The following is a 21,995-nucleotide window of genomic DNA, read 5'->3' on the forward strand; positions in this document are numbered from 1 at the left end:
AAAGAAACCTTTCCAAAGATTTTTTATTTTGTAATGAATTTGATAAATTTCAAATTTGCTAATACTTAAAACTAACATTTTCACAATACAAAAAAGTCCTTGAGCATAATCAAATGAAATCGAATCGAATCAATTAAGTAAGCGCTAACAATGGGAATTAATGAAGAGCAATTAGTTCAACCACTTAAAGATTAAATAAAAAAAACTGTACCTCATCAATTGGCACCAAAAAATTGTATGGTCATGCCATACATTTTTGCCTTATTTAAAATTCCATAAATTAAGAAACAATAAACTAAGAGGGGGTCTAATGAAAATTTATGTCTTCATTACGCAAAGGCGCAAAAACCAAAACGATAAGCAAAACCAAAAATGAAACGTTTTTCATTTCCAATTCAATAAACAAATGCTCGAATAGAATGTGGCTAAAATCATTAAAATCAATAAAATAAACAGCGTAGATAAACTGACATGGCGCCAGAGATGCTGAACACAACACAATCTCCCCAATTTACAACAACAAATACAAAATGGCTGCCAAACATGATAAATAAGTGTGCAACGTTGCAATTAGTGTAAAAGCAAGAGTTACACATCAAAGTTGCATAGAGCTCAGCTCTCCATTGGCTGCTGTCCCCAAAGCCAATTGCAGCTGTGCAGCGTTTAGCGCATGTCGAGTCACTCCCAATGCGCCTTTCACCCGTCTTTCCACCCACATGCCCCATGCCTCACGCTACAGTGGGAGTGCATATGCTGCTGCTGCTGCTAAACCGGTTAATGCGCGAATGCAATGGCAATATGGTGTGACCACTTCCAATTGGATTGCTGCTCAAGTCAACTGCTATTGGTACTGCTCTTACTCTGGGAAGAACAGCCATTTTGTATGTGCCTCACGCTCGCACCAACGACGATGGTCGAACTCACCACATTAAACACACCACTACAGCAGTTCTCGCTCTCGCATGTGGACAAAGGGTGATTGAAAAAGAGAGCGAGAGAGAGCGCGTGAAAAGGGCGAAACAGACGTTTGCTGTTAACTAACAGAACTCTTTGTAAGCTTAGAAACTCGATAGGCGATCATTACATTGCGCATTCGCTTTCTAAGTACTGTAAGTACTTTGTAAATGCTTTTGAATATTTAAAATTGCTTTTGATACATTTTTCATTTTGGAGTTTGCTATACTTACATTAATATTAATTTTTATATAAAAGAAAAAATAAAAATAAATAAGTAGTATATTCGTTTATAATAAATAATATATGGAAATTGTTGTGATGTTTTTGATATTTCTAACTATAATATTTATTAAAAAATCTTGCAGCGAAAACAAACTGTTAACTCACCTGCCTCTGTTAATGCAAATGCCAAACCCACCACAATGCTACTGCGCTCTCTGTCGCTCCTGTGCGCTTCGCGCAGCTGCTCTGTTATATGGATCGCTGTGGACACGCCTTCGATTGGTGGTTGATTGCGAGTGTCTGCCTGTGTGTATGTGTGAGTGTGAGTGTAGACTGGTTTTGGGAAGAGCCCAATGTGCGCATACGGTGAAAATCAGTCCGCGATGGAACTCTGAGCATTGCGTTACAATTCAGTCCTGCTGCGAATCTTGTGACGTTTAGACGCTCCCCGGTGTTCGCGTTGCCAAAGCGCTAGTTTTCAAAATCTAACAAAAAAATAACGCGCGCGCTTTTAAACATTGCAAGTGCCACAAAAAAAAATATACAAAAAATTGACGAAGCTAATAACGAAATCAAATATACAGAAATAGAAATATATACAAAGAATTAGCTTCTTGTGCGGTGTTCTTGGTGTTGTGATGGGCGCTTGAGCCACGTTCTTTTTTGAATCAGTCAGTGTATATTCGTTGTTAAGCCAATCTTAAGCTAAACTGCAAAACTTAAAACAGCCAAAATGATGATGAACGCATTCATTGAGCCCGCGCAGCATCATTTGGCCAGCTATGGGCTGCGCATGTCGCCCAACACCACCACAAGCAACAACAATCAGCAACATGATTTGCAACAGCAACAGCAACAACAGCAGCAACAGCAACAACAACAGCAGCAGCAGCAGCAACAACAGCAGCAGCAACAGCAACAACAACAGCAGCAGCAACAACAGCAACTGGAGGGCAGTGCCGACTCCACATCGCTGGCAGCGGCGGCTTATCAAAATTCCGGCTACGGTCACTTCAATAGCTACACGCCACGTGACTTTTTACTCGGACGACGCGGCGATGCCTCGGACTATCCGGCGGCAGCCACAGCGCCAAGCGCTGCCAGCGCAGACTCGATGCTCTTTTCCAGCTTTCCAGCCCAGGCGGCTGCCGCTGAGTTGAGCTCCAGCTTTGGGCAGCATCCGTTCCATAGCCATCACCATCATCAGCACCAGATGCGCATGGCGGATTATGCAACGCATCCGTATGCCCAGCATCATCATCACAGCAACTTTCCGTCGGCGGTGCATGCGGCACATCATCATGCCGCTGCCGCCCATGCCCACGCCCACCATCCGCATCATGCCGCGATGTCGGCTATGCATCCGGCGGGTCCGGGCGCTTTTCTGCGCTACATGCGACACCAACCGACTTCGGCGGCGTCGAGCGTGAAGCAGGAGATGCAATGCCTCTGGATAGATCCCGATCAGCCGGGCATGTTGCCGCAATCGCAGCAGCAATCGGCGCGCAAGACGTGCAACAAGATCTTTCACTCTATGCACGAGATTGTCACGCATCTGACAGTGGAGCATGTCGGTGGACCCGAGTGCACAACGCATGCCTGCTTCTGGATCGGCTGCTCGCGCAACGGACGACCCTTCAAGGCCAAGTACAAGCTGGTCAACCACATTCGCGTCCACACCGGCGAGAAGCCCTTCGCCTGCCCTCATCCTGGCTGTGGCAAGGTGTTTGCTCGCAGCGAGAACCTAAAGATTCACAAGCGCACACACACGGGTAAGTACACACACACACACACACACACACACACACACACACACACACACACTTACACACATGTGTGTCCGGGTTTAACCCTTTACTTCTGGGTCCAGAGTGGGCAAATCCCCGAGGGCAAAGCGTCGGTGCATGCCCACGCCTCCTTTTTACCTGCAGCTTAGTCCCTTACGATCTTACCACCTGTAACATATCTCGTCTTTCCTCGCCTCGCCCTCGCCCGCACCCGCGCCCTTTAAGCCTTTCACTCAAAAGTCGCAACTCACAATGTGAATGTTGTTCTTGCAATGGGATAAGTCGCCCAAGGGGCTTGACTTCGACTTTTCAACGGTTTAGCCAGCGGATCTAGCAGTGTTGTCTATATTGACTTCATAACTCTGGTTGCAGGATAATCCCAACTGTACTGCATATGCCTTAATGTAAAATATCAAACAAAGTTTGAGTACTGCATAGATTTAGGAAATTTTCAAGAAATACAATATTGTATGTTAAATATTGTTGACAAATCAATATACGAAGGAAGTTTCTTCAAAAATATTAATTATTATTTCATACAAATTTAATGATCTCTTTTTATATAATAGATAATTCCTAAAAATCTATATTTTAAATATGTTTAGAAACCATTTGAGAAATACAATTAAAATAGTATTCTTATTTGATAGGCAAGTCAACTTTTAAAAAAAATTTCTTTAAAAATACGAATAACTTGTAGCTCGCCTAGTAATCTCAATTGTAATATTAAATATAGGTATTAGTAATTGGTGACTTACTAAATAATTTTTTTTTTTTAATATTATATACTTTCATAACTCCTACGACATCTTTACACAAATTCTACACGAAGAAGTTAGTTTTAAAAATATTTTCCATAAAGGTGTGATATACCTTATGACGGAGAAATATAGGTAGTCCATCTAATAATCTTTCTGCACAAAATAATAATTATTTCTTAACATACTAGATTATTATTTATTTGGTTTACTGTCATGTTTGCCAAAACCTTAAGCAGTTTCTTCACTAAAGTTCTTTAATCTTCTGCTTAAAGCAAACTCATATTAATAACACTTTCCCTCTATTCTCACTCTCACATATGTATATGTTCTTATCACACGCGTATCTAATTCAAACAACTGTTTACATATCTACGTCTCAGTTGAGAGCAGCCCACACATATCATTCCGGCAAACAGAACAGCCTCATAAATAACTTGGGCACATATCAACGCTTTTTTGCATAAACTAAATCAAAAGTTAAATGTAGCATGTAGAGAGCCCAAAATATTTACACACAAACATAAACACAAACACACAGACACCAGAAGACTTAAATAAAATCCAAGCTCAGTGTTAAAGTGCAGAGAACAGAGAATTCACCCATTGGCCTTATAGAAGGGGCGGCGAAGATTCAAATGTGAATTGCGCTCTGATTTTTGTGATTTTACCCCAGTTTTCGATTGCGAAAACTGAAGTCTCGAAAGTGCAATTGGAGTGCTGGGCACGAAGTGGCTAGAAGTATTTCCGTGCGATTACAAACGGAAGTTTTGACACGTGTCAACACACAGACACACACACACACACACATCACAGTTGTGTGTGTCAATGTAATAAAAACAAACACCAGACCGGGCAGTTAACAGATCCCAAAAACGTTACTGATTGAATTTTGATTTATATGAGGGGCGTAAAGACTCGCAGAGAGGGTGAGAAAGAGAGGGAGAGAGAGAGAGAGAGAGAGAGCGAAGAGATGGAGAGGAAGATAGAGATAGAGATGAAGTCAAGTGGCAACCATTCGCCGGGTTAAAGGCCATTCTCCTCCGTTTCCAATCTGTTTCAACTCTAATGAAGTTGTGTCTTCCGTCGGCCACTTCAAAAAACGCAGCAACCAATCATGTACTCAATATTTTCGCTACATCATCATGGAAATTAGTCAAAAAATGATGGAACAAATAAGAATCTGAAAAGATCATTATGGAACACATACATACGTATTTTTGTGTCCGTATTCATAATCTGTGTGCGTCATTCAATGGCGTCTGTGGCCCAAAATCGAATCAAACATTTTAATTACCTTTCAATGATCGTGCAAAAGAAATTTGTCTGTTAAATCGAAAAAACAAGACAACGAAAAATCAAATGATTTGTATTTCAATTGTCTAGAAATTTCAAGCTCATTAAATTTCGAATTTCCATTTGCATTTATTAGGTGTGTAGGGGGATTTTATTTGTTCTTTCTTTTTTTTTTATTTTTTTTTTATGAATTCTTCACCAAATTTAAATTTAACGATAGAATGGCGCAGCAAATCCGTTTAGTCGATACACATTTCAAGAATACTTTTCTATATATCATTTTAGTGAAATACAATTTCAGAGTTATAGCTGTTAGTTTAAGGTGATAAATGTTTTCCGCAATGTTTATTAAGTTGTTTTTTTCTGACGAATTTTTTTGCATATTTTCTCAACTTTCAAATTATTGGCTTGGGCTCAATGTCAACACATTGTTTAATGATTAATATGGGTTCGATTGAAAGCTTCTATTCTCTCTTTTTCTCTTAATAACGACTGAGCCATATTAATGGAGCAATTTTGGGGGAAACCAAACAGAGATTTTAATGGATGGAGTGAGTAAAAACATACAAACAGATTCTGAAAGCGTGTTAAGCTCATTAAATAACTTCAACTTTTATGTGACTATTTCAAACATTAAAAACAATTAAACAAGCAATTAAAAACACTTATTGCACTCGATATCGTTGTTGATTTGCTGAATAGAGAAACAGAGAGGGAGAGAACGGGAGCAAGAGAGAGCACAGGCAACAGAGCAAATCGAGGAGTAGCTGTGTGTCGAACCCAAATATAATTGCTTTAAAATTGCGCCACTCGTTTTAATAAAGCAAACACAAAAGCCAGCAACAAAAACGTGCAAAAAAAAAAATGAAAGCCAAACCAACAACTGCGGCAACGGCAATAACCAATGAGAGAGCGAGACAGTGAATGCAAATGTGAATGTGCAAGCATGGGCGTATTATCCTTGTTTGGCCCTTTACACAGCAGCCGTTTATTAAAAGCGCGCTATGCATACAAACAAACACAAAGCACACACGCACACACATAGACAGAACAGATAACAGCCTAGGGAAGGCGAAGGCAGCCAAGGCGTGCTAGACAGCAGCAACAAAAACAAAATCACAAACAATAACAACAACAACAACAACAGCAACACGTACGAGGTCGCCATACACAAAATGGCGTTAATATTGCTGGGCATATTTTACGCATTTTGTTTGTGCTTTAATTTTAGCTTCGCATACGCTTCTTTTTGCGGTACACTGCCACTTTAACGGTAAAAAAAGCTTTTACTCGCTAATGTATAACATTTCTAAAAAAAAGGGTATTTTCTCTGTCAACGTATACCAATTTGTTTGTGCACAACACTATAGCACTAACTTTGCACATATGTGAACATATTTTTAAATGGAATTAAAATATTACACGCAGAGTCTCTTTTAATAAAATTAAATACGCAGTATTTCATATATTATTAAAAAAAAACGATGTAATAACGCAAGAGGACAAGTTTATGGTATTTCTATGCGTATAACTTTATACTTTTTACGCAACAAATAATTATTATTTATTTTGTTGACTGAAAACAGGTTGGCACAACTGCAAAGTAGAAAGCACGTTTCCATTTCATACTTTCATTTCAATAGGCAATGCAATTGCAAAAGTGCTGAAATTATCCCATTTTCTTCAATTTATAAACATTGAGCTTATTCGTTTTAACTGACTGCCTATCAAATGGAGACTTTTTTTCAGACAATCGCTGTTAATATGAGGTCTATGTTAACTTTGCACTTGTCACTTATCCGTCGTCTGCAATCTCTACACTCTCGCAATGTCCAGACTCCAAAAACAACAACAACAACATGAAAGAGAGAGAGAGAAAGAGACAGAAACAAGAGAGCAGGAACAGAACAATCAACGTTTGTCTGCTTTGTTATTGCTTTTCCCTCCAGTTGACACCTTGCCCAGCAACTTTAACAGTGTGTGCTTGAAGTGTCTGTGTATGCAACTGAATGGCGTTTATCATTGTGTGCGGTTTTACATGCTGTACTCTCTCTCTGTCTCTCTTTCGCTTACACTTTTGCTCCCTCCCATTGACTGGCGTTTTTTGCTGTCGTCGTCGTCGTTGTTGTCGTTGTTGTTGTTGTTCGTGAAGTGCTCCTGTGGCTGGTACACCACAAACAACAACTTTATTCATTAACACCTACAACCGAGTTGCTCCAAATGGCCAACAACTTTGTGGTTAGTTTGCAGTGGATGCTGGCCAAGCTCATTATGTTTATGTTTCCCCTCTGCATCCCCCTTTGTACTCACCTCTTGTTAAGCAAGTGCAGCAATGTCCTGTGGACCCTTGTAAATGTTGATTGGCTCTGCTTCCTGATTCCGCCACTAGCCACTCGTTTTAATTGAGCTCAAGTGCTTTTTTAATGAGTCTTTTATGAACTTCTTGTCGTGAGCTGCAAGCTAGCAAAAAAGCATTTTATGTGCTCTTGCCATTTTCCCCACTCTAGCAGAAAGTTATACACTCCATTTAGTTAGCTTATTGCGTCTTAACAGCGACGGCTTTCGAAACTGTTAGGTAACAGAGATTTGAGGTATTGCACTGTTAAGAGTTTTTGCTAGTCGGCGCCAAGAGCATAATTTTTCAAATTCTACAGTCAGGCAGTCAGGCAGGCAGCGAGTGGTCGAAGATATCAAATGCTGCAAATGTCAATGATTGATGACTTTATTGCGGGTTCAACGATTTTCAAACAAACAACACAAGACAACAGTGCGACAGTGGGACAAAAAGACAGACAACACTCTGAGCTGACAGTGAGACGGAACAAAAATAACTTTTTATATATTTTGCGCATTAAATGTTGACTGTTTGCTGTTGCTGGTTGCTGGTTGCTGTTGAACTTCTCAGAATTTGTTTTCGGGGCCAGGAGAACGAGAACAATGCAAAAGCGAAAAAAAAAACGCACACAAAAAGTAAACTAACCTGCAATGTGCCCCGGGGACTGATTACCAAGACACTACCTGCCCTTGCTCCTTTGCTTCTCCTCTCCCGTGGTCCTGAAGTGAACTCTAAGTTGTGCCTTGTGCCTGGCAGGAACTCAGCGTCTCGTGCTGACTTCAACGCTCTCTAAAACTCTGAAAATCAATTAGTTACGCTCCTAGATATGCATGTCTCTTTGCCTTGCCTCACTCTGAATTTCCACAACAATTTTGGCTAATGACGAATGCATTTTTCAACGGAATTCGTCATTCTCTCGTTTGTACCTTGGTTGTCCCTCTCTCCCTCTCGACATATTCGTGTTTTGCATTCGTTTCGCTCAATTAAAAGTGCCAAATGTGACCAATTTCAACATGACACTCGATTATCAAGCGATGGACCAGAACGGGCTAAACACTGACGAAAGGGGAAACAGTGATGGAAGGGGAAAAGCGCAACGTTTTGGCCACTCATTGAATTATTCAAATGTTATTTTTATGACAACGCCTTGCGAAGCTGCAGATTTATGGGACCTGAGAGCGTAAAGTAAAAAGTATATAAATTTTATTTGTGGTCCAAGTATTTGACAGTCGACTGGATATTGGTTTAGTTTTGCGGTTTCCCACTGAAATTTCCGAAATCATTTCTCTTCCTTCTCCTCTGCAAAGAAGAGCATAACTTTAAGTGAAAGATTTATAACTTTGAAATTCAAAAAAGTTTGATGATTATTACAACTGCAACTCAAACTGATTTTAAAAATAGCTCATTTAATACTTCTACTTTTCTTATGGTGATGGAGTTTTTAATTTAGTCCAGCTTAGGACTTTTACTCTATTTATTTGATGTTTCGCTAATGCTCAACAAAACCTTTTTGATCATTACGGAACCCTCCTCCAAATGCATATTGATTAATCTAACAAATGCATGCATTATAATTAGCACCACCCTTTTGAGAACAGTTCTACTCCTGCTCCTGCTCCTGTTCCTTCTTCTACTTCTGCTTCTGCTCCTGGTCCGATGAGCAGCCGTTCCGCTTAGCGGGGTTGGCGAGGGTTGTTGGCCATACGAGTAGCACAATGCCTAAACTATTTCCACGCATTTTTAAAAATGTCAAAACAATGTTATATGTTATATGCTTTGCATGTATGTATATCGGGGCACACACACAACAACAACACACACACAAATGCTTCTTTATCATATGCGCGTGTATTTGTGCAATATAATTTCATTTAGAAGTGCATAACAACGCGGCAGGGGTTAAATTTCGTCAACCCTTTATTTTTTTCATTTTTTGGTCTATTAGCTAAGTAGCCATTTTGTTGAATAGTTATGAGCAGAGAAGCGTCGCTATTAAGGTTGTTGCATAATGTTTGTCTCTTCTGTCTCTTTCTGTCCTACTCTCGCATGAGTTCTCTGTTTATAGCACCCTGTATGATGGTTCAGTGGTTAAGCTGCTTATTCTGACGTCGCGTCGGCTGCGGGGCTAGTTAATAAATGAGGCTTATTTCAGCCTGGCAGCCATTGTTTCTGCTGCTACTTCTGATTGTAGTTGTAGTTGTTGTTGCCATTGTTGTTGCCTGGGCAACTATTAGCACACACTTGAAATATTTGTTGGAGCACACTAAGTGTGCTTTTCGGCATAACTGCCGCTTAGCCACGCCCATTTGTCATAGAAGTCGCGCTCAAATTAATTAAATTCCTTAGATGATCCACAAAAGGAGAATTCGAGTCACACGCGCACACAGAAATATCAAGCCAAAAGTAGCTACGAATGCGCATTCTCCGCATTTGGGAAGCATCAATTTGTAGGTGGCTGAGACGAGTTCCGAGGAGGAAAGCTGAAATAAGTCGAGACTCGGGTAAGATTGCCAGGCAACACAACACAACACAACACAACAAAAAAAAAAAGAAATACAAAATTTCAACGCATAAAGAACTGATCAGCAGCAGACAAACCATAAAATTAAACTGTCATCTTGCATATTTTTTATATCTGCATGCAGATGATACTCACACACACTCGCACACACTCACGCTCCACTCGTTGGCCGAGGGTACAGGTCTGTTTTTTTTCAAGAAATATGAAAGCAAGCCTGACTAATCCTCTAAATCGCACACCAAGGGCCAATTCCAATCCCGATCCCCACCATCGACCACAACATGCCCCACATCCACTTGTATAAATTAGCTTATGGGGAAAAATGAAATCATTATTCATACCATCTGAGTACAAAAATGTTAAACAGCCACCAAAAAAGCGAAAGCAGCAGAGAATTTCGGCACAAAAAAAGCGTATGTTCTTAAAGGTGTTATAGTAATTAAGCTAAATGTCAGGAGATTCTGAGTATTCGAGAGTAACAAAGAATAATTATTTCTAATAAATATATAAAAAATAACTATGAATAGCATTGGAAAGAAAGTACAATTTATGTTTCTAAGATGCATAGAAATGTAAAAATAAAATAAATGTGAAGAGTATATCGAAAACATATTTCATGCTACAGAAGAACGTGAATATGTATGACACTCTATAAGCGTGCTTGTCAAATCAGCTTAATTTTGCATATCGCACTCACACACACTCTCGTTTGTCGGTCGCGTTGACAAATTTGTAACACACCAACGCCTCTGAAGTTTATTTAGGCATGCATAAGAGAATTGTGATTGTTTTAACCTAAATAGGTTCGGCTGCAGCTAACGGGCACGCAATTTATTGTAAAAAAACATTGTCAATGTAATTAGAAGCGGAATACATGTGTGTACTCGAATTGTAAATAAATAGAGCGGGTTGCCGCCTGCCATTCTACGAGTCTAAAACAAAACACAAATCTTGCTCGACATGAGGCTGTCAAATGTTGTGAATGCTGTGACAACCATGCGGACACTTGGGCACTCTGTTTTGGCTAAAATTACATACGGCCAACGCCACCATTTGGCTATGACGCATTGCCGTCGGCTCGACCCTTGCTTTGCTCCACTGTGTTGGACTGGGTTGGGCTGAGCTACTGTGAAAAAGTATAGTACGTGTATCTGACAGATACGTGGCGCATTCCCTTCGCAGCTCTCTCTGACTGCCGATTGCGGATTGCCAATGCTTGTTTCTTTTTTTCTCAGCCTGCTCAAATTTCCGAAAACTGTTTTGGGAAACGGGCGCATTCAACTGTAAGTCGACTCGACTCGCAGCCATTGAGTTGAGGTAACAACACTTTCTGGGGGCGTTCAAAGAGATGTGATACTTTCCATTCTGTTCTGAGGCGTTGACCAATTTGCTTGGCACTTAATGGATATTTCTCTGGCCTGCAAAATATACATAAATGCAATTTTATGTGATGTTTTGATATGTTCATTAAGCAATACTGACAGCTACCCCAAGTCAAATGCTCTGAACTCTGAGTGTGTGAATATTCCAGCGGAATGTCGTATCGATATCTTGCAAAATACAAATTTGCCAATCGTTTTCTAGGCGAAGATTTCACTTGGGAACAACTTCTAGATATAGAATTATTCTTAAAGGATATTCATCAATCTGCTTGGCACACTCCTCAATACAAATATTCCCTCAAATACTCAATCGCTGATGTCATTGAGATATTTATCTGGAAGTCAAATCTTGTTAAAATTGACAACATTTAAACTTGAACACTGCGATAAGCATGACACAAGAATCCCTAAAAAAAAAACAAAAACAAAATAAACAGTTTCACCAGTTGTCACATCAAATAACCAATGATGACAATCTTGATGACATTTTAATTTCTCACACTCGCTGGCAAGCATGCCAAGAGATTTTCTACTTGGCTGCAACGCAAAACAACAAACAAGCGGCTCAAGACAACGGCTCAGATTAAAATCTTAAAGAGCGCTAAAAACCAAAAAAAAATATAAGAAAAGAAAAGAAAAGAAGAATCAGTTACTCATCGAACTCCTAAGTCGGGGTATATACAAAGCAACACCTCTTTGAGAACTCTGAGGAACGCCGCCAACGCCATCGATCTCAATGCAAGGAGTAAGCACTGAAACTGTAACAAAAATTGTTTGCAAATTCCATTGATGAGTGCTGTTTCAGTTCGAGTGTTTCAGCTGCCAGGGGCTCTACCTGTGAATTTGAACTCGGATTCGAACTGGGCTAATCCTGTCTAGCGTCTTGTCTTTGTCAACTGTCTGTTCTGGTCCCCAAGAACTGGGACTACGGTTACACACTCTGGTATCTCTTTCTCTTTCTCTTTGCTTCGTTTCTGACTCTATTGCTCTTGAGAGTGTCTCTATCGCGCCTAGTTTGTGTGCACTTTGGGCCACAGACAATAGGCTTAGTGTTACTTTTGCTTATTGTCTACGCTTCGTTTGTCATTCGAGTGCATTTACCGAGCTGATTTTGCTACGCAGTATCAGTTGGTTGAATATTGGCATATGGCAAACTAAACTATTAGCATACCCCGATTAACGCACACAATGTCATTTATGGCAAATCAAATTTCATTTTGCTAACACAAATTCGACATTAACAACGTCTTAAGATGCACGTTCAATTTGCGTAGCTCATAAAGAGCTGTGCTTACAGACACATAAAAAGTCATTAACTGTTGTTGCCTTGTTTCTGTTAGACATCAAAAATATTTAATGCTAATGTCGACAATTTGCTGTCGAGCCAAAATGTTTGTGGTACAAATTTTGCAAATGTACTGCAGAAGGTACAAGGTTGCCAGACGCAGATGCAGACATAACTGCATATATAGTATGTACATATATGTACATATATATGTATATTTCTACATGTCTACAAGTCGTACTCAGCCAGACAGCCAGTCTCCTTCTCTCTCTTTCTCTCTCACTCTCTATCGCTTTATTCTCAGAATGCGGTTTGGGAGCAAAACTTTTGCTGGCAACTGAAAATGCAATTTGAATGCATAATGCACTCGTATAGGAGTACTCGTGTTTTTATGAATATAAGAGTACGCATATATGTACATATACATATACACAATATACTTATACACATTTATATATCTGTTTGTAGCACACACACCTCTAATCTTGCTCTTGCTCGAGCTAACTTGTCGAAAATTTGTTCGTTGTAAGAAAAATCACAAAACCAAAAAAAAAAAAAAAAAAAAGAGAAGTAAGATATGTATGCACATAGTACAGACACAAACTGGCCCATGTTTGGTCGTGTACAGCAAGGCTGTTGCCTGTCATTGTTTTACTAATAGTCGCTGTAGTTGTCTGGCTCAAGCATATGAGCAATGCGCATTGTGTATACGCAACGTGGTCGGGCTGTTCCAGCTGAGCACAATTTATTGAAGTTTCGTATGGCATAGCGATGGCTAAGATCTTCAATGAGAACCAAAAGTAAAGTGGGTGGAACTGCCAACTTGCTTTAAGACAGTCTGTGTTTAAGGCATTAAAGAGATGGTAAATAATCTCGAACTTTGGGAAACTTAATATTGCAATATAAACTGAAATTGAAACCTAATTCCATTCCTTACTCTGCTATTACGTTAAGACCGTAATTATGGAGCTGCCAACTTGATTTGAATCTCATTTCATTGCTCGTGCCGCTCTCATTAGGCGAAACCCATAACTTCAGCCGAGTGTAAAATTTGTTTTGTTTCACTGTTTCGGGCGAAAATAAAAACAAAGTTGCCATTTACGTCTATTTGGCTACAATAAACCACAGGCAAAGATCGGGCTCGACTGACCCCAATGTCAATTATTAACGTATCACTTGACAGCGGCGCAAAGCTGCAAACAAATAGCGAAAATGATGTGAGGATGAGCACGAAGATGAGGATGGGTCAGCGATGGTTTTCGGGGAGGGATACCAAAATCATAAATCATGACAGACATTACGCAATTCACTCAACGGTTTTTGTCAAAGCAAAGGCGAACAATAGAGCCGCAGACGCAACTGAAGCTGAAGAGTATTTCGAGGTCTGGCCTTGCCCAGGCCAAACATTCATAGGTAACTTTTTTTTAGGGGTGCAAAACTCAGCTCCTGAGGACAATTATCATTATGATGATGATGTTGATGATGAGCTGCAGTGCTGTTTGAGATTTTGTATTTTGAATTCTTGCTGCTTTGGCCATTGCTGTTGACAAGCAGCATTCATTGCTTTTAAATTATTATTTTATTATTATTATCATGAGGCATAAATAATGAGCGAGCTGAGAGGAGATTGGGAGATGTCTGCCATTAATATGGTTATCAAATGCAGGCAACTGTTATAAATATTCATAAATAAAATTGAGAATTCGAGAGGAAAATTATGTGGGAAATGAGCGTCATGAGTGGAATTCAATATAGGTCGGAGAGAGTTTTAAGAGTGTCTCAGAAATTGAACTAGCTAATGAATAAATGCTTAACATGTTTAAAATATTGCTAATAAAATGCAATAAATTGATGTCATTGCGAATAAGTATTTCATTAATCCTTTGTATATATATTCTGCGCTGACATCATTCATAAATTTACTTGCCACGTGAGTCAAGTTTTGCACTTGCCTGCCAGCCCTGGCGCACATTCAGGAAGTGTTTTACGGATACTTTACCATCAACAGTCGCTGCCCCCTAACTATCCCTAAACCAAAACAGAGACATTTGCAAAATATAACAAAATAGAAAAAAAAAGAGAAAATGAAAAAACCAATCCAAAAGTAGGGGAAGAAAATTGCCCATTGAAATGTAAACCGCCAGGAAATCGGGGTTTGGCTTTTTCCGGCTTTACATGGAACAAAAGACTCAAAGAAAGAAGCGGCAACAAAATCATAAAAAAATAAATTCACAACGACAGATACGTTGAGCAGAGGTTTTTCAAATCCTAAAAGGAGTGTCAACAACCTAGAGCGAGAAAGCGATACAGTGTGCGAGAGCGAGGGACTAACAGAGGGAGACAGTCAGGCAGACAGACAGAGAATCAAGCAGGCAGGCAGGCAAAAAGTAGCTGCTGCTTTGTTATTCTGTATTGTTAGATAATAATAATCATATCGCATTGCATGTTGTTGACACATGAGCGATGATGATGCTGCTTATCTTCGCTACTTCACTAAGGCTCATCATCTCTTTTTCTCTTTCGCTCACCCCTCTTTGCCTTTTTAGCACACTGGAAATGATTACTTAACAGCGCTCGACTCTAACAGCTGCTAATTGCAGGCACTGTTACAGCTGATCTCCGTCGGATCACTGCTAATAGCAGAAGCACTTCATTAACATAACAGCTGCTAACAGCGTACTGTTACTATTGCTGCATGACTCTCTCTCTCTCTCTGTATAACAGCCTGTTTAAATAGTCACTTTTAAGTGAATCTGTTTGTGGCGTTTTAATTAATTCGCCTGCTCTCGACAGTTGCATTTAATACAAGTATGCAACTCTGGCAATGCCTGCGAAAATATGTTATATTTCATTTTCAATTTTCTCATTTGTTGCTGTTGTTTCTGCTTTTGTGCCTGCCTGGCTGAAAATTAAAAAAAAAACCTGATTCTGGTTCAATTAATCAGCGACTGTCAATGATGCTTAATATGCACGGGAAAAGAAGGGGCGAGAGAGCGCAGAAGTGAAGTGAGTGGAGCTAAATGAGGCATATTCTACAGACAGCTTGTTGCTTCCTCATTGTCAGACCAGTGGGCGGTTTTTTTTTTAAATTGATTCAATTTATTTTCATTTTTAAACGGAGTCAACTTCAGTAAAGCTTTGCTAAACGGGGACGAAATGCAGTTTGTTTTTGACAAAAATTAATATCGCAACAATATAGTTTAAATTTGTAACTTTCCATGACATGCTTTTATTGACAATTTTCGTAGATTTTCTTGTTCGTTTTGTTCGTTAAGAGCCCCAAAACACACACAGGATATAGCTTCAAAGAAGCTCGACAACATCGTGTACAAAAAAAAAAACATATTGTAGGCATTTCCACAATTTTCTTTCTTTCCCCCTACACACAAAAAACACTTAAGAGACGTTTAGTGAAACTCAATTTTTTTCCTTACGACTACGCCCAAAGCTCACGGCCGAAAACAACGCCCCAAAAGTAAAACATCCACATTAAACACGCACACACAATCTCATATTTGCACACTGAGCCATTGAAGAGACCTAGACACAGTACCGAAGCTCGAAGTACGAGTTCGAGTTCGAGTTCCGAGTTTCAGTCCGTCGGCCTGTACGTACGACTTCGTCTGCAAATGACAGGCAGCTTTACCGTTACATAAAAGCTAAAACATGTGATATGTTTTTCATCCACATAGCCCACTTTATATAGGTATATAACATGTATACATATATATGTATATAGTCGTCTACACACAGTTTTCTTGGCTAAAGCCACCCACAAAACAGATTACAAAGCACTGCCAACCCCCGAAACTCAACCAACCCCAAAACAATAGCAACAAAAAAGCGCGGGGCTGTACACGGCGCGACGGTACGACGGGATGACGGAACAGCGAGGACGCCATGACAGACGCTGTGCCAATTCCAAGCGTTCCCGAGCTACATTAAACGTTTTTTCCGCTAGGAAATTAACAATTTGGGCCTCAGTTAATGGCACTTTTGCAAAAGGGAAAACGAAATATGCAAAGCACATTTCCATAGCCTTCTCGCGGCCTATTTCAAAGTTCGTTCTCGTCGCTTCTTTTTTTATATTTTTTATGTACAGACTTGGGATTTACTTTATTGAAATATTTAAATAAGTTTGGCAATGCTCAGAGCCTAAATGGGATTTACATGGCGGCCTGCTCAGTCCGTGACTATGACTATGGACGTCCTTTGCAAAGTATGGAAATATATTTGCCCTGAAATTGACATTTTATAAATGGGCGTTTTTTCTTTACTGTTCTCTCTCTCTCTCTCTCTCTCTCTATTTTTGCTTTTTCCTATACGTATCTGTCGTTTTAAACTTAAAGCAATAAAATATTTAAATGTGCATCGCGCTGTAAATGTGAAAATTATGCGTATATTTAGCAGGGACACAAACCCTTCCACTTTGCAGTCGCGTGCCGCGCATTCACCCGCTGCGCTTAGACCGCAAAGCGCACCAGGAGTTTCCCATATGGTGAACACTCTCATTTATATGTATACGAGTTCGAGTATGGGACAGACAGTTCCTAGTGTGTCCAGGCAAGTCATAAAAAGTAACTTCTCAAGTGATAAAGTTGATAACAACCTGAAATGGCATCTGCCTGCTCATTAGCGTTTAAAACAACATGGATAATTCAACGCTGATAACAATTTATTTGCCCGAAGATAAGTTAACAAAATATCCAGGGAAAACAACTTGTTACTTTGCATATCATTAGACAATTATCATCAGGAACATTCCATACTAATTATTGTGGTTATACAACACTTCTTAGAAGAGGAAAAATCTTATTTTATTTGTGGCGCCTTTTACGCCTATTTAAATTTAGTTGACTTATAGCCGACACTTGACATTCCTCGACTTCCCCTTCATCTGCCATGAACTGCTCTGTTCGCATCGAAATGCATTCGCTGCGCTTGTTTCTTAACAACTTGTGTTGGATTCGGTCTGTCAAAATAATTGAGGGATCCGTGGAGAGTGATTGGTCGAGTAATACGCATATTTATGAGTGTTCAAATTTTGACAAATTAATAGAAAAACAACAAACAATAAACAATAAACAACGCAAAGAGGAAAGAGGAAATGGGCTACAAACAAATGCGACACGCCATTCAAAATCGAATACTCATTTTGTGTTTAAAACAAACTAAAAGTTTATGCAAATTCGCGTAATAAAGCACATAAATTAGTATTAAATTACACGCAAGGGAGTCAAACAATAAGTGATACAACAACAAAGGGAAAACATCGACAAAACGAAGAAATCATAAAGCAAAAAAGACTTGAAACTTGTTGAGCATGGAACAAACCAAGCCCCAAAGAGCACCGCTGGATGTCTTTTTATATGGCGCACACACAAAGAACCCAAAGGGACAGATAATAATGCAGCTTTTCAGTGTACACTGAGTGTACTCTGCTGGTTGCTTTTCGACTCTTCGACTCCAGTGTCGTGGTTATGCCCCTCCTAAACCATAACTATGTCCACTTTAAGCTCAAGGTGTGAAAATATTCGATTATTGTCATCGTCATCGCCATCGTTGTTGCTGTTGTGGTTGTTGTCGATTTCAGTGTGGGACGTTGAGAGCTGGAAGTGGGGCTGGAGTTGCCAGCGAGCCAGCCAGCTCCCAGTTGAGCAGCTTAGCTGCAATTGTCAAAAGGCGAGGCGCATAATGGCCGCTTAGCTGGCATATAAATGCCATATGCTAAATGGATTTGCTCTCCAGTTTGAATCAAGTTTATGTTCACATTATTGAAACTGATGGATCAGAAGTGGGCGCATGTTGTGTCCATTTGATATCTGTCTTTAAGAAGATTACACAACTTATTGCTATTAGATGAAAGAGAAATCTATACATCATCCTATAACAATAATTTATATTGTCGTCCAATTTAATTTCCCCCCACTAAGGAATATAATTATATAAATTGTCCTCAATTTGTTAACCCTTTGACTACGTTTAGTTTTTTCAGAATTTCCCTATGATTCTCAGATCTCTTCCATACGCAAGCTAATCCTTTTCCTATCTCCAAAATAATCAAAACACATGTGTAACATTTGCCAAATTATAGGTTAACATTGGGGCAATAAAATATGAATTATTATAAATGTTTAGGTTTTGGGTTAAGTCCAGAGTTTTATCTACTTGCATCTAGAACTCTTTTGGACAAATAATTTTGTAATAAGCCATAAAATATCACCCTGTGTTGTCTGGGTAAAGGTGTTACTGCCTGTGTATAATAGAGGTTAACCTTTTGACCTTTTTTCCAGTAACAAGCGCACAACGTATTTTGACCCGTTGTTCATTTAGTTTTTCACATGTTCCGACAAAAAGGACAACAGCAACATCTCAAAGCGGCACAGGTGAATTTTTTGTTGTGTTCCTCGGATTTGGAGAGGTCGAAGATTGGCCGCTGGTTGCGTGTCGGAGGTTTGGTCGTCGAGCTGTTTGATTTCAAACAATACCTCTGATCCCGCATAATTTATATGATTTTTCTCAATAAAAATGCTGGACAGACGCTCAGTTTTCCCACCTTTATTAAATTGTATTGATATTGAGTCTCTGCTCAGAGTCGGAGCCGGAGTCGGAGTTCATAAATTGGCGTCTTTTATCGTTCTCCCTCGTATAGTTAGTTGGACGAGTATATATTTATATTTTATGCGTGGCACATAAATAATGTCATTTATGGGTCCGACGGGTCTCGAACTCGGACACATTTGGTGGGGGGAGCATGCCTATTGTTTTCCCCCCAAAACTACGAGGAAAAGGGACACTGTCAAGAAAGTCTAAAGATACCCTGCAATTATGAATATTTTCTGTTTTATCGATACCCTTTTACCTTGTACGTTATAGGGAACTTATCGAGATTTTATGTTTGTCTTGCAGGCGAGAAACCGTTCAAGTGCGAACACGAGGGCTGCGATCGGCGCTTTGCCAACTCATCGGACCGCAAGAAGCATTCGCATGTACACACCTCGGACAAGCCCTACAACTGTCGCATCAATGGCTGTGATAAGTCCTACACGCATCCCTCTTCGTTGCGCAAGCACATGAAGGTAAGCATCCAGATTAGTTTTGCGATTTAGCCGCGAGTTCGTGCGTTTTACCTTGACTTTGACTAATATTCGACGCGTTGTTTGTGTTTTTCTCGAATCGCAGGTGCATGGCAATATTGATGAGAAGTCACCGTCGCATGGCTATGACAGCGATGGCGAGGAGAGCTCCAGCTCTAGCATTGTCACGGGTGGAGCTCAGACGCCGCCCTCGACGCGTTTGGATGGCAGTGCTGGCAGCAGCAGCGGCGTCAGCAGCCTAAGCGGTGGCAGTGGCATTAAATCATCCCCGCACTCAATCAAGTCGGAGCCGAATCCGATGCACAGCGTGCACTTGGGTGCCTCCAGCAGCGGCAGCAGCAGCACAGCCAGCAGCAGCGCCTCCCATCTGCTGCAACAGCAACAACAGCAGCAACAACAGCAGCAGCAGCAGCAACAACAACAGCAGCAGCAGCAGCAACAACAACATCAACTTGCCGCACATCAGTCATTGCATGCCGAAGCGAAATCTTCGCCTGCGCTTCAGCTGATGGCATCCTCCGCGTATCTGCCACCACCCTTGGGACCACCACCGTCTCATCATCATCATCACCATCACCATCAGGTGGCTGCTGGTAACTCGGCGGCAGCAGCGGTGGCATCAGCGGCGGCTGCTTCACCGGGCGCGGCTGCTGCCTCGGCATCGATGCTGGCCGTCACCGGACATCACAGTCATCATCTCCTTTACCATCCGGCGGCGCAGCATCATCCGCCCAGCGACTGGTATCATACGGCAGCGCCGGCTGGCAGTGCGGAAGCGATGAATCCATTGAATCACTTTGGGCACCATCATCATCATCACCATCTAATGCATCCGGGCGCCGCGACGGCGTATTGAGATTGGGAGAACTGGTGGCCCGAGGAGCCGCCGCTGCCGCCAACGCCAGCGGCGACTGCAGTGCCACCAGAAGATGCAACGTCAACGTCGGCGTCAGCGTCGACGCCAACGCAAGCTCTGGACTGGATTTGCTGTCAGCGTCTGCAGAATTTGGCGCTTGTCGCGCAATGTGAAAACCAAATATTTCTGAAAGTTGAAGAAAGCACTTTAAACTTTTTACCTGATAATTGAAAAATTGCTGTTAAACATAAACGTAAACATACACACACACACACAGACACACTCAAACATACACACACATATACATACACATAACTTACACTTAAAGAAAAAACCAATTGCATCATAGAGTTGAGAGTACTTTAAAAAGCCTATTATTATTATTGTAATGATTATTATTATGTATTTTAATATAATATACAATAAAAACCAAAAACACAACAATTGAAGTTGCCTAAGTTTTTGCTAAATGTTAAATTAATTTAAAGAATAGCATTGTAGTTGCTTTTGTTTAAGTGTGGTGCGAATCGAAATATTCTTGTAAATTATAAAAAAAAACTAAAGTTTGTAAAAGATAAATGTATAAAATAACATATGATATATGTATATGATAAAAATTTATATATACATACATAATAATTTTATTTAAGCATAATGACTATTTAACTATTAAGTATTAGCAAATTTTTCAAACTGCTTTTCACAAACACAAACACTCATAAAATCTATATAAAAGATAAACTCCTCCAGCTATCTAGTACAAAAAAAAATTAAAAAAAAATTTGATTGAAAAGCTAATCATATACGTACATACATTTTCGGCCTTAGAATTTCCCCCAGCTTAAGAACACGAATAAATTAAAAATAAAAACAAAAAACAACACACAAAAACTAAATATAAAGAAAAACTATAAAACAAAGAAGTTCGTTTATTTCATTATTTTCTACAATTTATCACTAAATTGTTAATTGGATCTATGAAAGTTAAACGCGATACACATTCTAAAGCAGTTACAAAGATTTGTAGCTCACAAAAGATATCTCAAAGAGTTATTCGTTGACCTTCAAATGGGTTTTATGTTAGACCGCGCTACGCCTACACTGGGAGGGAATTTAAAATCATCCAATACGATGAGATAGCTCATTACCAGATCCATTCTATTCATTAACGATGCGCTGAAAAGCAATGCTAATGAAATAATAAATAAATTTAAATGCAAATGGAATTGCAATTTTGATCTGTTAATTAAGAGTGTTGCTCGCTCCCTCACTCGCTCAGTTATGCGCTGTTATTTGACGGAATTCCGTCATGAATATTTATGCTTAGCATTTAGTTTTTATGTGAGTATATACATATATATTTCTTTTTATTTGGTAATTTGTTTTGATGGGTTTTCGCGATTCGCACAGCGGTGCCAAAAATATTTATGCGTATCTGGTTTCACTGTGCTGAACGCTTAAAAGTTTTAGTGGCAACTATTACTGTGGCAATTATCGAT

At 39.9% G+C, this 21,995-nt stretch overlaps 1 protein-coding gene across 1 annotated transcript; it reads left to right on the forward strand.

The window, feature by feature from the left end:
- Positions 1–1,568: 1,568 nt before the first annotated feature.
- On the forward strand, positions 1,569–21,327 carry LOC133838147 (pair-rule protein odd-paired). The gene is made up of 3 exons (XM_062269132.1): positions 1,569–2,951; positions 19,453–19,622; positions 19,726–21,327. Exons 1-3 carry the CDS (start codon positions 1,913–1,915, stop codon positions 20,494–20,496), a joined length of 1,980 nt encoding a protein of 659 aa, XP_062125116.1. The 5' UTR covers positions 1,569–1,912; the 3' UTR covers positions 20,497–21,327.
- The last annotated feature ends 668 nt before the right edge of the window (positions 21,328–21,995 follow it).

The sequence above is a fragment of the Drosophila sulfurigaster genome, chromosome 2R, assembly GCF_023558435.1.
Source record: "Drosophila sulfurigaster albostrigata strain 15112-1811.04 chromosome 2R, ASM2355843v2, whole genome shotgun sequence".
Lineage (NCBI taxonomy): Eukaryota > Metazoa > Arthropoda > Insecta > Diptera > Drosophilidae > Drosophila > Drosophila sulfurigaster.